Source organism: Mercenaria mercenaria, unplaced genomic scaffold (genome assembly GCF_021730395.1).
Source record: "Mercenaria mercenaria strain notata unplaced genomic scaffold, MADL_Memer_1 contig_3135, whole genome shotgun sequence".
NCBI lineage: Eukaryota > Metazoa > Mollusca > Bivalvia > Venerida > Veneridae > Mercenaria > Mercenaria mercenaria.
In genome coordinates this window covers 57,279-76,425 of record NW_026461248.1, presented here as the reverse complement: position 1 = coordinate 76,425, position 19,147 = coordinate 57,279, and the positions used below count along the sequence as shown (strand labels likewise).

Genomic DNA, 19,147 nt, shown 5'->3' with positions numbered 1-19,147 from the left:
AATCCAGATACGTTTCCGTAACAAATTTTATTTATATACAATTTTATCACCGTTACTAGACAAAGCTCCCCATGGTTCAATGGTTAGCACGTGCTTCTCAATCTCGAGGTCGGGAGTTCAAACCCCGCTGGAGGATTTCTTTTCGTTTCCATTTCATTTTTTTGTTTTGGTTTTGGCCCTGTTTTATTTTCAATTTATATTTATCACAAACCTGACAAGTATTTGAGCAGAACTCATTAATGTGCATAGTTAAGCAATGTCCTGCCTGTAAATGTTGAACAAAAGTTTTGGGGTTCAAATTCAAAGGCATGGAAAAGCATATGTTGCTTTTCTCCCTTCCCTTCCACAGTCTTTCACATACATAGCAACTACTTTCTCAAAAAATCAATTTATTTATTAATTTATCGAACTAAAATTACACTTGGAAAAAATGTTGTCTATCTTAACTTGAGAGTCCCAAACTTACCTTTAATCACATTCAAAAAGGCCCTAGACTGTTAGGAGTTTGCTAATTAAATTTGATTTCTTGAATTTCGACCAATAGTGTTTGTTTTCTGGTTAAAATTCTGGTCAAGAACTTCTTAGATTGAATTTGAAATATGATATTTTTACATGTAAATGGTTGTTTGTCATTCTCCCATACAAGAGGTTAACAATAAGTAATTAGTGGGACAAAAAGTTTTCTTAAAGAGTGCCATTTGACAATAATGACATTTAAAAGAATTGCAATAGTCTGTATTTAGGATAACATGATTATGTAAATTCCGATATCTATACTACAAATGTTTGTCAGAAGAACATGAAATATCTACATGAAAAATTTAAATCACTATTTTCAAACATTCATCCGAAAAGAGAAAATTTTCTACTTAACTGGTTTCTATTTAAAAAAATCATAATTAATATGATTAACCACATAACGGAAATATTTTAGTTATAATAATATTTGTGCTGTAGTACACGTACTTCTTTTATTTAGAATGTAAAGTTTGCAAAAAAAAAGTTTTAATTTTAATGTAGTCTTAGAATCATAACAAACTGATATTACATTCACGAATTATGGATTATCATTAATGCAAATAATTGTGTTAATAACTTAATAGAACATTAAACTTCATAAAAAGAATCTGTAATACCAGGTATTTCCATAAATTTACGATAACACAACTTCTTAATTTTTTATAGGGCTCTGATGTTGATTTATCAAGAGAACTCTGTCATTCAGACAGCACCCACTAGACTCATTTCATATTGGTTTCCTATTAATTGTGATGTCCATTTTCTTTTCAAAAAGATAAGTTTTAAAAAGATAATTCTAAGTTTGCTGTAAAGCACGAATAGTGTCACGTCTGACTTGATGTTGCACCAACATCAATGCGCTGATGCCATGAGGTTGGGTATGATGTTATGCAGGGTTAATGTGTATTAAAAAAAACTATCTGTAACACATTAACTGAAAAGAAACTTTGCATTCCCGGATTCAGAAATTTGTATAAGAGAAACAAATTCACAGCAAACGCATGATTGTTGAGGTGAATAACGCCGAGTGGAGGTATGTACAAAAGGGGGTATACTGGACAGTTTTTAAGTATTAGTATATATGTAAATACCTCTGGTGCATTTTGGGACTAGATTCTGAGCACCCGAATATAACTATTATCTTTAACTCATGAACACTATTTTCCATCGTCAGTCTTTTGACACATTTGAAGAAGGCTTAGCTCTCGTTCATTTAAGGCATCGCCTACAGTGGCGGCCATTTGACTCAAAATTTTACATGCAAATTGTCATAAAAATAAAAGATGACTAAGTGGTAACAATAAAGTCAATAAATGTGTCATAATTATGTTTTAAATATCTATGTGAACATATGCAAGTAAAAGGATGTTCATTTCACTACCTGTATTATGCCTTTATTCAATATTGTTCTATGACAAAATTTTGCAATTTACGTGCAGTCAAACTCAATATATATTCAATACATTTCAAAGATAATTACAGCCAATTGTAAAGCAGACCGTGAAGAATAAAGTCTTCAGAAATTATTTTGAAATTTTACCTGATTACTGAATTATACACAAAAATCCCAACACCATCAATTTATCCAATTTGTTTTATCTGTTCACACATAATTTACATGTATATAAACAGGTGATATTATAGGATTATGTATAGGTTTACCTGGCTACCTGTGGTCAGTAATGCATGTACAAACAACATTTAAAATTAAATTTACATGGGGTTGTCTTTTTGTGTCTAATGCAATAACCAGGAACAATTTCAACAAAAATCCATAAGAGTTTGCAGTATACATATTGTACTATGAAATTAACTAAATTTTGTCTTTGTAATATTTTTTTTATATTGGAGTTTGACTGCACATAAAATTTCAATATTTTGGGGTAAACTTTCGGTCTAAACGAGACTCAAACATTTTACAAGCAGCTTATGTACTATAAATCATCATATGCTTCTTATGTTGATGATAATTTGACCAGCTGTTAAGGCTTTAGTGCAATTTTTAAGAGAAAAATACTCGGCCTGAAAATATGAACTGATACTGAGTTGTGACTGTGGCGATGCCTTAAACCAAACATTTTAAAACATTTGCCTTTGTTCATAATGTTCATAACAAGAGCAAAACCGTCAGGCTGTCAAAACTGAAAATATCAAAATGAAAATTTATGCAGAAAGAAGAAAGAATCCGTATGAGCAGGTTTTCCCGTTAGATAGACAGAGCCTAATTTCATATGATTAAATTTCCCAACTGGAAAATATAGAAGAGACTCAATACTCATATTTTGGTAGTGGTATCATTGTTGTCAATTCTGAGTTCTTACTAACCTTGCAATATTCGTCTTTTTAAAATAACTTAATAAATACAAAACAGTAATTCATTCAAAAGAAAATATGGATTTCAAATGTTATATATAATTTAACTCAATATGAATCTGTATTTGAAACAGTCTTGTTCCTCCCCCTTTTTCTCTATTTTGTATAAAATTAAAATGAACTTGTTGGATTTTTTGAAGCAACTCGTCTCTGATATTTTCCGTTACAGCTTTCTTTTGTTGTGGGCCTTCTTTGCAAATGCGTGGCTCTGTGGCTGTGTTTGTGGTGCTCTGTGCTTCCAAGAAGTCTACCCTCACCTATTATCTTTTGTAATTACCATTACCTATTTTCGGTAACATATATTTCAGAACTACAACTACACAAGCTGACACATTATGACATTGATGTACAACATTTTATATATGAGAATTGCGACAAGTCATTTTTTGAAACAGTATAAATTCTTCATACATGCATACCCGTATATGCTCAAGCTAACAAAGTCTGAAGTTTGATTTTGAACACGCCAGTTGTGTATTTTTTGTTTATATGATATATTTGTAAAAGGAAGTGTAACTATTTTGTTTTATGATTTATTCGGTTCTAATATCATGAAGATCATTTATTGATATAACATCCTATAATGTATTGAAACATACGTTATTCTAGATTCTAATTACCTAACATTACCAGCACTATTACTCGTAATACCAAACGTCATACAGATACGATACGTGACAAACTCCTTCAATCCAGTTCATGCTCAAATTATAGCTGTGAAACTTGTTGCTTAGACCAAAATCCACCCTTCAAAGTTTCTGGAATTACAGTATAATATGATGACATGTGCCTATTTTCTTATGCCTTGGACGACTGACCATAATTTCTACAAAAATAATAACAAAAATAAAGCTTAACAAATAAAGTTTTATTTTATTAAACAACGGTGGTAATGATACTGTCCAAAAGGAAATCCGTAATAGATCTACAAGCGTTGTCCATGTAACCAGAGATATAACATAACCTGAGTGTTAATATATCAGAGACCAGGGAATTATACCTTTTCAGATATATTTGGGGTGATATTCTGCGTGTCCAAATTGTGAATTCATCGTAATAGGACACTATGTTATACTCTTTCGTTAAACATACATATCTGAGAAATACCTGTCTTCAGCTTGAAGAGAAACGTAAAAAAATTATGTATCCTTTTCAGAAGAACAAACTACTGCCGTGGAAGAGGAACATAACGATTCTTTCCGTGGAATATCGGGTACATACATTCAAACTAAGATAGGTACCAAAAATGTTTCCTTTAGTCAACTAATAAGTGTACAGATTAAGCATCTTTTTTTTAACTCACCTGAGCAATGCTCGGATGAGTAATTGTGATCACTCGATGTCCGGCGTCCGTCGTCTGTCATCTGTCGTCCGTCAACATTTAGCTTGTGTATGCAATAGAGGCTGTATTTTTCAATTGATCTTCATGAAATTTGGTCAGAATGATTTCCTTGATAAAATCTAGGTTGAGTTTGAAGATGGGTCATCTGGGTTCAAAAAGTAGGTCACTAGGTCAAATCAAAGAAAAACATATTGTATGCGATAGAAGCTGTATTTTTCAATTGATCTTCATAAAATTTAGTCAGAATAATTGCCTTGATAAAATCTAGGTCATGTTTGAATATGGGTCATCTCGGGTTAAAAAGTAGGTCACTAGGCCAAAAAAGATAAACATTTTGTATGCGATAGAAGCTGTATTTTTCAATTGAACTTCATGAAATTTGATGAAAATAATTGCCTTAATGAAATCTAGGTCGAGTTTTAATATGAGTTATCTGGGGTTGAAAACTAGGTCACTAGGTCAAATCAAAGAAAAACCTTTTGTATGCGATAGACGCTGTATTTTTCAATTGATCTTCATGAAGTTTTGTCAGAATAATTGCCTTGATTGAATCTAGGTCTAGTTCGAATACGGGTCATCTGAGGTTAAAAGGGAGATAACTAGGTCAAATAAAGAAAAATATTGTGTATGCGATAGAGGCTGTATTTTTCAATTGATCTTCATGCCATTTATTCAGAATGATTGCCTTGATAAAATCTTGGTCAAGTTTGAAAATGGGTCATCTGGGGTTAAAAACTAGGTCACTAGGTCAAATCAAAGAAAAACATTGTGTATGCGATAGAAGCTGTATTTTTCAATTGAACTTCATGAAATTTGGTCGAAATAATTGCCTTGATGAAATCTAGGTCAAGTTGTCATATGTATTATTTGGGTTAAAAACTAGGTTACAAGATCAAATCAAAGAAAAACATATTGTATGGGATAGAAGCTGTATTTTTAATTGATCTTCATAAAATTTAGTCAGAATAATTGCCTTGATATAATCTAGGTCATGTTTGAATATGGGTCATCTCGGGTTAAAAAGTAGGTCACTAGGTCAAAAAAGATAAACATTGTGTATGCGATAGAGGCTTTTTTTCAATTGATCTTCACGGAATTAAGTAAGAATAATTGCCTTGATAAAATCTAGGTCGAGTTTGAATATGGGTCATCTGGGTTCAAAATGTAGGTCACTAGGTCAAATCAAAGGAAAACCTTTTGTATGCGATAGACGCTGTATTTTTCAATTGATCTTCATGATATTTAGTCAGAATTATTGCCTTATATAATCTAGGTCGAGTTTGAATATGGGTCATCTGGGGTTAAAAAGGAGATAACTAGGTTAAATAAAGAAAAACATTGTGTATGCGATAGAAGCTATATTTTTCAATTGAACTTCATGAAATTTGGTCGAAATAATTGCCTTGATGAAATCTAGGTCAAGTTGTCATATGTATTATTTGGGTTAAAAACAAGGTTACAAGATCAAATCAAAGAAAAACATATTGTACGCGATAGAAGCTGTATTTTTCAATTGATCTTCATAAAATTTAGTCAGAATAATTGCCTTGATAAATCTAGGTCATGTTTGAATATGGGTCATCTCGGGTTAAAAAGTAGGTCACTAGGTCAAAAAAGATAAACATTGTGTATGCGATAGAGGCTTTTTTTCAATTGATCTTCATGGAATTAAGTAAGAATAATTGCCTTGATAAAATCTAGGTCGAGTTTGAATATGGGTCATCTGGGTTCAAAATCTAGGTCACTAGGTCAAATCAAAGGAAAACCTTGTGTATGCGATAGAGGCTGTGCTTTTCAATTGATCTTCATGACATTTAGTCAGAATGATTGCCTTATAAAATCTAGATCGAGTTTGAATATGGGTCATCTGGGGTCTAAAGGTAGGTCACTAGGTCAAATCAAAGTAGAAACTTGTGTATGCGATAGAGGCTGTATTTTTCAATTGATCCTCATGAAATTTGGTCAGAATGATTGCCTTGATGAAATCCAGGTAAATTTGAATATGGATCATCTGAGATCAAAAATAAGGTCACTAGGTCATATCAAAGAAAACACTTGTTTAAACTCAGGAGACCACATTGTTGGTCCAATCCTAATGAAAATTGGCCAGAATATTTGTTTCCATGAAATCACTAGGTCAATCATGTTTACACTGTTATGATATGTTTCTCAGGTGAGCGACTTTGAGCCATCTTGTTTTAAACGAAGTACATGTACTGTAGCCATAGCAATTATATGTTTTAATTTACAAACTGTAGTAGTATCATGTTGGGCGTTAAAGAAGCATATCCCATCGGATGATGCCAAATTAGTTCAAATTAGTTCAAATATTCAGTCCCTTTTGCACGTTCAGAATTTATGTGAATTAATTGTCTTTTCTGTTGTTTTTGTTTTGTTACAATCTTCTATTCCCGATATCAAGTAATAAATTGCGATACTCTGAAATGTACTTTACTAATTTTGAGATCCAAGATCATATCTCTGAAGAGATTTGTGCTGTATCAGACGTACCATGTTAAAGCATTAGATAAAATAATAGTTATCAGGTACGTAGAAAATAAATTTGCAACTAATTGTTCTCACCCAACGACTTTTAAACAATCCGCTTTAACTTTAAAATGCAATGATGAGTTGATTGGTGACAAGTATTTTGTGATAGTTTTACAGAGAAAAATAGCAACAAAAACCCAGTTGTTGTTTTTATAAAGTAGTTCAAAATGTAAAAAATAACAAATAAAAATTGCACCGTTTAATAATATCGCTATCATTAGTATTGAAAGACACACCCGCTTAATATTTCATGATTGTTTTCCAGCGAAACAAGAATACGAACTGATAGAAAAACAGTCCATCATCCAGCATGAGACACGCGTTAAATTTCACTATTCAATCTATATCAGTCCAAAGTTGTGTAGACATTAATAACGATATTTGGCGTCAGAAAACAACTTGAACAGAAATCTATCAAATTTTATAAGCCCTATTCATTCAGAAAAAGAAACGCCCAGCAATAGAGAAGAACAACATGACCCTTTCAAGAGAGTATAAGGTGCATTATAGTTTTCAAAGGTCTTGGTAGGAGTTAAGATTGTGTTAAAATAAAGTTATCAAATAATCTACATTTAAGGTAATTCTGCATGTTCGGATACTTTTTTCTACAATGTAGAATTTGATTAAATCCTGATTTTTCAAAACTTCAGAAAATACTTAGACAGTTCGTCGCGTTTTGATATTTTTTGCTAAATTAATTTGAGAAGAGTGACAAGTTTCCTTTTATGGATCTGTATAGGAAAATCATAATTTTGATGTCATTTTCGCAAATACATTCTTTTTACAGTGTATATTTTATTGAAACAGATAAACATATGTGTTATAAAATGGAGAAATAATGTTTCATCTCAGCGTGTTTGTTTTTTTTTTTATATATTATCCCACAATAAAAAGACACGCAGACTAAAACAGCTTTCTATAAGACACATCGTTTAGAATCATTCAACGGTCATTATTTGTAACATACCTACTGTTTAATCTTTAGAAAGACAATAACGTTGTCCCACCTACATCCATTAATACATTATTATTTTATGTTTTCCGGATAAATGATATTATACCATTATGTCCGGTTAATGAAACGTGAAGAACTTCCTTAATACGACATGAACTATGCAGAATCTTGTGCACTCTCACGAAGCAGATAATCAGTTCTAAACGTTTAGTTCATTAAGTCAAGCGTGAAATCAGTACACATACCCAGTAGAAAGTACTATAAAAAAGGAACCTATTATAGGTAAATGTTTAAGGTTGTTGAAATCAACTCCTTCCAGCTCCAACATGTGTATTGAATTAAGCAAGTATTCTTTTAATTAAGGTTTTATGTATCCTGATTTCATGTTTATCATTTAAAAGAAAAGCATGTCAGTTTCAGCTTTTGAGGTTTGGTTTAGTCACAACAGTATAATATAATATTGCGATTTTTGTGAGGTGGAGGAAGATCTTAATTGCTCCTCCGCAAACTGTTTAAAGCATGGGCAGGCACCTGGACAGAAACACCGATGTTTCGTAAGTCAGCTTAATTCAGTCGATAATTTTTTATTTTATTTGTATCCTAAATGCTTTGCAGATTTCTCTTGTCAAAGAACTCGAACGACTTACCACCAGATAAATAGGTATATATTTCATATGATATTATTTTAAAGAGATTTTTTGTTTATACTGAAGTAAAGTTTGCATCCCTTCTTATACCGGTAAGAAATAGTAAATACTGTCAATACTGAATATAAGTGTTTATTAGTGTCACCGCTTAACGTTCAATTTTGAAATCAAGTCATATACAATCATCTTAACTGATTAAATGGGTCTAATTATTCTTGGTGTACATATAACATTTCACAGATCTTAAATGCACTCTATGATAATAAAACAAAAACACTTAAATTAGAATGAACTTTTATCAAAACACTTTATGTTGGATATATGAAAGGCATTCATTAATTTATATAGAAAATTATATTCCTTTAAAGTGTAAGGAGCAAACTTGCATCAAATAAATGATTGAAATCTAATGTAGTCATTAATTTTATTCCACAGAACGACACAAGTGGAAAAGAAGGAAATTATACACTACAAAGTTCCTTTAACATGTTGGCCAAGGTTACAGCATTCACAGGAGTTGGTTGAAACGCTTGTCGGTTACTGTCAAGGACTTGAAAACAAATTAAAGCTACCAGGAACGGTTAAACAACATGTAGAGAACATAGACAATGTGAACGTTTTTGTGAGGGGAAATGCATTTGATATCAAATGCTTAACTGCCGAACCAGAAAAGCGTTTGCAACAAGAAACAGAAATATTTTTTATTTCTGAAAATCTGACGAATCATTCCATTAACAGGCTTGAGGGAATTTTCATTGATTCTAAAGGAGTAAGATTGGTTGATGCAGTTTCTGAAACAACGCTGTATGTAAAAGATGATATTATCATGACAAACGAATGCCAAAATATAATTTCAGAAATAAGTAGCCTGATAGAAGTTGCTTTATTCAAACCATTGCTTGAGAAAATTGAACTCCTACGTAACTTGATTTTCGCTTCATCATGTGATATTAAAGAAGGTTGTTTACACGCTGTACAGGAGAAAACAACAATCTTATATGACCGCTTAAGGACATCCGACCCGTTGAATGTAGTAGAGGACAGACCAAATGCGCACATAGACGGTAAGTTTACGATTCAAAAATTGGTACTGTAACTGTGTATACATATTTGGCTTAATAAGGTATATACATAATTGGCTTAGTATGTAGGCCCCACAGATATACAGCTTACGTGCTCTTATACCTACTGCAATGTTTTATTAGTATATATATTGACTTTTTAGCTGAGTGCATTACAGATACGTGATTCAACTGCCAACTACATAGTTGCGTGCTTTATATTCTTAATATCTGCTACTTTAATTCAGGACTTGTTACTGCATTACAGGAATGGACTATAAATTAAACCAAGACATTATCATAAACATCCGCCAACATAAAAACCAAATAGACAGGCTGATAGGAGAAATGATTGCTCTGACAAACAGAAGTACTTTGCCTGAGAAAATGCGCCCTGTTGTAGAAGGTTATAAGACAAAAGAAATAAATAAACAGGTATTATAGTAAAATTTAGATTTAGAAACATTTTAATGATAGTTTTCTTATCTACTTATACTTAGTCCGTAATCTTTATACAACTGTGTATATCGCTCAGAACGTAAATCAGCGGATACGGTGTTCTCTAAATAATGATATATGTTACGGTGTCAAATAGATTTGGTACCAGTTGTACCATATTCTTTGGCATATCGTTTTTTGAAGAAATATCGCAATATGATCAATTATCTGTATATCCATATTACCCATTTCGAACGAAATGGTCTTGGTTGTACCTTCAGCGTTCTTGGAACTCGGCTATTATATTTTAATTCTTTGTTCCTGGATTATTTTTACTCAGAGAAATTTTCTCAGCAAAACTGTGTTTTAATTATTCTAAACTGTAAAATTGTTCAGTTAATATTTCATATTATCTTTCAGACTGCAGAAGATCTATTTAAGCTGCATTCAACGATTAAATGGTGTGGGTATCGCTATAGCACACTTCACATCAATGTCGAGCACATTTCGGACTCATTTGAAAATGATCGTCGTAACGAAAAGATTAAAGCATTTTTATCAAGAAAGCATATCAATGATTACAGAATAGATATCATTGAAAGTCAAATTAAAGAATACAATTATGTTGGTGCTGAAATTCAGTCTGAAACTAGGACAAAGGCAACCCTTGGATGCTTTTCAGTTTATAGGAAAGGAAATCAGAAAACTGTTTGTTGTCTGCTGTCGAAACATTTTGTTTTAGGGTCCAGTAGAATATTTGTTGATGACAAAGTTCACTTTGGTACAGTTTTGCCAGCCACAAACGAAGAAGGTGGACAAGACATCGCTGCGGCTAAAATAGTAGAACGACATCTTCAGGATTTAGACATGAATTTTAAAAACTATGAAGATCAGCCTAGACCTGCATTTTTGTATGACAACACTGACAATAAAATGCTGCAGGTATAACAATTATCTTATCTTTTTAGCTTTACTCAGTTTTTGTCTATCCAATTAAATGTAAAAATTATACGTTATATCATGGAATACCACAAAAATACAGCTGCTTTTATCAACAGTACGAAGTTGACATAAGTAAAACGAATTTTAACCGACACTCTTCTCACCATAAATATATTCGGCCAGCTTTCTTTCTTTTAAGTAATTTAACATTCCTGATTTACGCATTTTGGAAAACTCAAAATCCTAAAATGTATGCATAAGCCATTTGTTTTTCTCATTTATATTAGAGTCAAGTTGACACAATTTAGGTCATACAGTGACTTTTACAACTTTTCATGGTAGAGCAAATCCAAAGGTGTCCTTACGTCATAATTGTATTACTGACTGGCACCTGTGTAGAACCAACGACCTTCCTAAAGTAAGCTGGATGGCTTCCTTGCATGAAGAATGCTACATCAAAAGTGATCCCACACTGATGTAGGGCTCATTCTTCGAAGTCAGCGACCTTAACTTTAAAGTCACAGAGGTCCATATTTCAGTTAAACTTCTTAAAATTTGAAATAAACATATGTTCTATTGTGAGATCGAATAAAAAGTATAGATCCGTAAGTATGATTCTATTGGAGTGTTGCCTTTGATGGAAGTTAACACTTACCGTAAAATTCAATCTTTTAATGTGAATTGCCGATTAATTTTTCAAAGAAACGTTTGTTTTGTTAAACATGAAGGAAACAAACAAAATCATTTTAGCTTCCATTTGCCGCAATTAGGATTAATTATATTATTTTGATAACTTACGTTAGCCCGTAACGTGTTGTGTAATAAACGTGTAAAACGTATCATTAGAACTGAAATAAGAAGCATGCGTTGACTGATCTTTTGACCATTTTTAGACAATTCTGTTTTATTTTTATTTTCAGCACTTCCACATGTATGTTTTCATCGGACATTAATTAGTGACGTTATATTTTAAATAATTAAGAAATATTTCGAGTCAATCTGTATCGTCGTTCCTTTTTACAGGATCAACCAGTTTATTTGAGAGGAGCCATGACTAAACTAGGTGTGGGTACAATACATATACCAACGTTACAATGCTGTGACGACACTGATGCGGATTATATTCAAATAATTGACGGTAACTTTACTCTGAAAATGCCTTTCGAAAGACTGGCCGTAGAAGGAGACAGTGGATCTATTATATGCATGGATGAATTGGGCACAAAAAATGTATGTGTCATTTCTATGCTTATGGGTGAGCTTTTACGTAAGTCTGAAGAAGAACAGCGAGTTTACAGTACGCTACGTTTATCATGCGCTTTGAAGTATTTAGAGGACAAAACGCAAGGCAAATTTATACTCGGGGGAACTGTGTCCGGAAAAGAAATAGTTGGTAATAGTTGTTTAATCTTATTTGACTAATGAGTGTTTTCACGTTTGCTGAAAAGCAAAAACACATATGCAATTCTATATCTGTATAATTTATAAACTATTCATAATCATCATCCTCAACCTCTGTTTGTCTACTTCTTCAAGATATGAAATATTTGATATTTAAATAACATTCAGTTTATGGAGATGAGCAAATACAATTCCTCAAGTGTTTAGTATTGGACTTAGTGATTGTCTATGCTATTGCCTTTATTCTTCAATCGTACCAAATTGTGTGATATATAGTCTGCCTGATGTTTTCCTTTTTTCAATAATTTAAAAGCATAATGTTCATATCGTATTGAAAAAAATATATTGGAATTAAATCGCATAGACACATTAATTTTCTCGAAAACTTTAAATTTTACATTGTTTGGATTTGTGGTATCGTCAATACTTTCGCCCTGATACACACCATGGATGTTGTTAGCGTTAATTATCTTTCTGAAAAGCAAGCATAAACGGAAACCCACTGTTTTATCTATGAAGTAATTTTGTGCGTTATTAACCTGTATTTGCACAAATGTACTGCGAAATGTACATATTAAAAATAACTGTGAGATTAAAAATACAAGATATTTAAGTTAAGGTTAGTGTTGTTTTTTTTTGTGTTATTTTTTACGCACTTGCCTTATCACTTGAATTTACAAAATATATTTGATTAATTACTTTTAACATGGAAAATATTATAAGTTTTAATTATTGCGGGTCTAAAATAAAACTTATCATTTGGGAAATTTCCTAAAAAGTATGAAATCAAACTATTGCAATTGTCTGACAATTCATCATTGAGGAAATACAGGTCTTGTCTGTCTAGCATTTCATTGACATCTGAACTGTCTGTTAAGGTATACATATTGTTAAAAATCTAAGTCGAAATAAGTTTATGCCGGAAACTAAGGATGTAAAAGCATCTGATTTTGAACAATCGGTTACAATTGATGATAATAGACATATGCACGTTGTTAGCTATTGATTAACGACAGCTGACATATTTTTGTATCCGAAATTTGATTTGAAAAAGAAAAGTTATTTGTACAAGTACTATTTAGTATTCCTATTAATATGTCTTTTATCACTTACTTTCAGATCAAATTCTTCGGGACCTGTTGGAATCACTCCCAACCGGAACAAATGAAATCGACCAAGGAGAAAAAACAATTTCCCTGCGCAAATGAGGAAGCAGCTTCGGCAGTTTAAGGCAGAATATTGTTGACTGCCATTATCTTATACAGTATACTTACCAAGAAAAATGGTTTATTAGCATGTGTTTCTTTAGTCCCTTTGTGCATTTCTTTAATGTACCTTTCGCTGAAATATTACGTGCACGTGTTAGCCTTTTTTATCATGCGGCCTGAAACTTTGTTATCACGTCAGTGACCTGATAACAAAATAGACATCACCCTTACCAACTGACTACTATTTACATCTATTCCATCCCCAACTCAATAATAAATTATCGAAATGTAGATGTGTAAATCTAATCGAAAAAATGTCATTGACTGCCAAGGTACAAAATGAATATACCTTAAAAGGCAATACGGGGCGGTACACTTGATGCTTGTCGACATTTTGTTTAATGGTGTCGCATGCTGTTTAAAAATTTGTTTCTTAACAATTTTGGAAGATTGATTTACTGTTTTATGCGGATCTACTCTATTCATCATCGAAACAGTTTCTCTAAATTCGTATTGTAATCGCGGAAAAGCAATACTGAAGTTAGAGAGACTGGGCATTTGTTCTGAGCGAAGCGCCGCTTTTGGCTATTACTTACATAGCTGTAACGTTTGGTTGGTTTCTACACGAATGTAAGATTAGCAGCAATGATTTACATAACAAGGACGTTTGGTGTATCTGAAGTAAGTTTTTTTAAAGAGTTATTTGAAAGACATTAAAGAAAGCAGGGGTCGATTAATTTAGAACTCAGTAAAATGCAAAGGAAATATGTTTAACGAAAGTAAGATACAGAAATGTATACTTCTTGGTAGTTTATGCTTGCTACATGGTAAATAGAATAAGACACTATTGTCTTTTGATATCAGTGTTATCAGGTCCAGCAGATATGGGCGGAAAGTATTCGTTGAACCTCAAACCTGCCAGCTCATATTGGCTTTACCTGATAGCATTGATATCATAAATTTAGCCTGTTCTCTATGTAACATAGACCATGTTGAAACGTTTCATTGCTGCCACATGTAAATATATGTGTTAATCCATTGATGTTTCGCTTAAAGTTTGCCAGCTATGACACGTTTCATAAGAAAGTTATGTAGAGCTCCTTTCATATTTATAGAGAAAGGTAAACCGTTCAGCTTGTTTGATACTAGTACATATTTTTGTCTTGGTGACACTGTGTTATATAAATATTTTATAATTTAAATTTATTGGCTGATTGTGTTTTGTTTCCTTTATCTTTTTATGTATATTGTATATGTATAGATTCAATGAGACTATCATATACAAATTTGATCATGAATAATATAAGATTTTGGAAAAATATATATTTATTTATATCATGTACTGTGTACATAATTTGATCACAAATGCTTATGCATCAGAGAAATGAAATAAAACAAATATCTATATACATAAACAAAAATCATGATTTATTATCATTATCATTGCTCTCACAATATTCTAATAATTAACAATTTAAATACGAAGGAATACAACAACCTTGATGCCCCGAAGTTCTGACCTTACGCAAAATTCTACCATGTGCGCAAAATTAAAGCGGAAATTGCTACAAAGTAATGTTGAATAAAAATACAGCACTCTTTAACTGTAAAAGTCATTATCATCAGAGGAAAATTGGCCTCGTGACATCATCTGTCATTCTTGTATATAAGAGGGGACACACACACACAACTGGAAAGTCCAATGTTCATATATTGCAAATGTCAAGACCAGAATCGAGGAAGAAACTGCTAAAATAAAAGATAAATGGTAAGAGTAGAGTTCCCGAAAGCACAGAGCACCCTAAACACAACCGTAGAGCCATGCATTACAAAGTAGGGCAACAACAAAAAGAAGCTGTATATTCCATGTATACTTTAATTATATGCAAGATACAAAAAATGGGGATGTGGATGTTCAGGAAAGGGGAAGTCACACTCAAAAATCGCAGCCTTCCGTAAACTACAAACCGCAGCAGTGAAAGCATGGACGCGAACACAATCACACACATATACACAGACAATTCAAAACAACCAAATAGGATTAAACGAACAAAAGAAATATAGAATAAGTTGGGCACCGCTCAGGGACAGTCAGTGGCATAATCACCAGTCAGGAGCTCGAGCCAGTATATAGTGGGTACTTAATCTCACTGCTGGCAATAGGGACAGGCATAAAAGTGGGGCGGAAGAGAAATAGGAAAAGTGAGAACACTGACATACGAAACAATATACACACCGTAACATAAAATACGAAACGGAAAAAACCAATTTAAGCAAATCAAACAAGACAGTGTAAACAAAATAACTACCCGCTGAAAAGGCTCTTACATTCGTGATAAAATACTAGATTGTATCATTTAAAACATATCAAAAAGGTCAATTTAAGGTAAGAGTTCATCAATGCAAATACTTTTTAGTTCATGTTATACTGATTTAAACACCAAGAGTGTTCATGTTAAAAACAAAAATGTTAAAAAAGCGTCTTGGGTATCTCTTTATTAATAACATCAGTTTAATGAAAGTGACCATTAAATAAAATGAGCGAAATGGCTCAGTTATTCTTCATTGAGGAACTGTATACACAGCTTTACGTAAAGACGAAAATATGATTTAAAATGTTCAAATGCTGTGAAAAATCAAGCCACAACATGGCCAGATATTTGGCCAAATGCTTTCTAGAGCCTCAGTCCACGGTGCTGGAAAGTATCAGTTTGTCATCGCCATAAACGCGCGGATGCAAAACCATTCAACGCTTCGGTGCAATCATTTTGAAAATCAACAAAACTTGTCATTAATCAGATTTATTTTACATAGAAAGTAGTTTATTCTTATTAGATGCTGGATACCCCACCCGACGAAGGCGCTGAAGAGTTACTATATAAGTGGATATATATTCACGCGTCAAAACGTTCGCGAATTCCCGATGCCAGACGTTTCGCGAGCGGAAATACATGTATTCACAATCCTCTGAAAACTGAAGTTCCAAAGCTAAGTTTGTTTATTTTTACTTGACTATAATGACCTGTCTTGGTGAACGTCGAAATTTACGCTGTCCGATATTTTTTGCGAATTCCATGAATTCTCCTAAATCGGGAACATTTCTACATCGCGAACATTTCCACTTATACAGCATATAATTTTCTTTCTCGCATTAGTTTCTTTTAGGTTGAGTCAGTCGAGTGCGAGCCGATTACTCCACCTAGTAGAAACGGCTAGCAAATGACATTTTCTCGGCAACGCCGTTGTCGGCAAAACGCAAATCCAGACAATTGGGAAAGAAAGCGTAATAATATATCATAAAATTTATGCTTTTGCTAAATACTGCTAGTATTTTCATGCACTAAATGTAAATGACGTTCTCGTAAATATAAAGAAATATAGTTATTTCCTGTTTAAATGAAGACACATTCGACATCCTGTTATTACCAGAAATAAAATGCAGATATAATATGAACGAAAATCAAACGGGCAGTCAATGGGTTAGGAAAAATTTTGAGGAAAGCAATTTCAGCGCTATGAAATAGGTTGTTATTTAAATCTAATCTAGGCAGATTGGCGAATAAGGTTAATAATGAAAAATCATATTCTAACAGTAGTTCTTTAAAAAAGTGAACGACTGTATATACATTGCTCTCGGGACAGTGGTGGTCGGGGAATTTTTAACTGTGCACAAAAAAAAAAAATATACTGTGCTGCGTAAAATCGCGATGTATGAAGGTATCGGCACAGAGAATACAACGACTTTCAATCTCACTTAGATTTAGAAAAAATATGGAATCCATCCGCTTAGCTCAATAGGTAGAGCGCAGGTCTATGGATCTCTTGGTCATGACTTCGATCAGCAGGCGATGCGTATGTTATCCGCGACGATTTGATAAAACATTGCGTCTTAAATCATTCGTCCTCTTTTCTTAAAGACACCTCTGATTCATATGAGGCAGTTGATAGTTTACTTGTGGAGAACAGATCTGTTCTGGTAAAGAATCCAGGAACTGATTTGGTAATCTGCCCGCCGTTACATAACGGAAATACAGTTGAAAAATGACATTTAACGAAAAACAAAGAAGACGTATGGCGTAGACTAAATCTAACAGAAAAAGAGTTCACATTTCTACGTCGATTATTGATTACATTGTAACTTTAAAAGACATATTACCATGAAATAGAATATACCGATATTACATATTTCCCGCATTCCATAATTTAATCACAGTGATAATAAATACAAACAATACTGAAAGTGACGCGAGGATATGGAGTAAACTTGATGACAATAATTCAATACTTACCTGGTTACATGTTAAAATATAATATAGAAACCTGCCACTTTATTACTGCAAACGAAAAATGGCTAAGTCTTTAAGAAAAGAATCTTCAAATACTTCAAGAAAATTAAATAACAAATTGAAGCTGAAAACGAAATTGAATGAATCTACGAAAAGCAAGCAGAAGCCGCATGAATTTGTTCAAATGGAAGTACATACAAGAAAATGAAAAAATTTTTTTTTCTATAATTTGGGGGAAAAGCAGGTAATCAAAAATTATGGTTAAAACCTCAATCAGATCCAGGTAAAATGATGTGTGGGATAGACAATATATTAAACAATGTCAATTCTATATAAAAAAAACGTATCTACATATGAAAGAGTGAACGAGTCTGCCAACTATTTACTGTCATAAAAAAAACAACAAATACTTCAACTGAATTGCAATCTATAACAGGTAATCAGAGTCTTCTGAAGTTAAAGATAAAGGCAAACTGGATATCTGAATGGTCAATTACATTTCAGCAAAATATTTATCTAGTTTAAAGTCAAAGAAAAATTAAAGACCACCAAATAAAACCTATTTTAAGTTAAAAATTGGTGGTTGGGGGACGGGCAAAGTCATTTATTACTCGAATATGTATGCGCGTAAATCAGTTAGCATCCTGGGACAATAAATACTCATAAAAATGAAATAAAATTGGAACAACATTTAGGCTTTCCTCACTGAGTTGGGACCAAATTTTGATGAACATTTATATATCAAACTGTCTTTCGGGTACAAAATACCTTCAGTCGGAAATTGTTCACGATGTTATTTACACGGAATGCAAATTATTCCTAACACATTCAACGGGATATGCAATATATGTAAAACTAAAACTGAAATATTAAAACATCTCTTTGGGAATGTTATGATATTGAATGAATAGGTTAGGTTTAACGCCGTACCGACACAATCATAGGTCATATGGCGTCTTTCCAGCTTTGATAGTAGAGAATGACCCAAGGTGCCCCTCCGTGCATTATTTCTTCTCGATCGTTCACCTGGGTAGAACCACCCACCTTCCGTAAGCTGGATGGCTTCCTCACATGAAGAATTCAACGCCCTGAGTCAGGCTCGAGCCCACATCGATGGACGGCAAGTGACTTGAAGTCAGCGACCTTAACCATTTGACCACCGAGGCTCCAATTGTTTTAATAAAGAAGCACATTACTCTCGATGTTTCCAAGTTGGCATGATGTAAAAGTACAACTAATTCTAAAAACGCGAAAGTCTTGAATATTTTTTTATTTTTTAAACATTATTTCGAATCAACAAAAGTGAGTTATTATTTTAAAATATTAAACAAGAAAAAAAAAGTGTTAAAAGGTGAAATCATAGTAAATTTTAAAATACTTGTTTGTATTTAAAATCTTACACACACAAAAATATGGAAGTTCTTC

At 32.8% G+C, this 19,147-nt stretch overlaps 1 protein-coding gene across 1 annotated transcript; it reads left to right on the top strand.

Moving 5' to 3' along the window:
- Window positions 1-4,048: 4,048 nt before the first annotated feature.
- On the top strand, window positions 4,049-14,873 carry LOC123527732 (uncharacterized; the record flags this gene model as incomplete). The annotated part of the gene is made up of 7 exons (XM_053533830.1): window positions 4,049-4,129; window positions 8,355-8,400; window positions 8,822-9,450; window positions 9,716-9,882; window positions 10,306-10,827; window positions 11,851-12,220; window positions 13,348-14,873. Coding segments are annotated over 7 exons (1,904 nt in total), but the record flags the coding sequence as incomplete, so codon positions are not given.
- Between the last annotated feature and the right edge of the window lie 4,274 nt (window positions 14,874-19,147).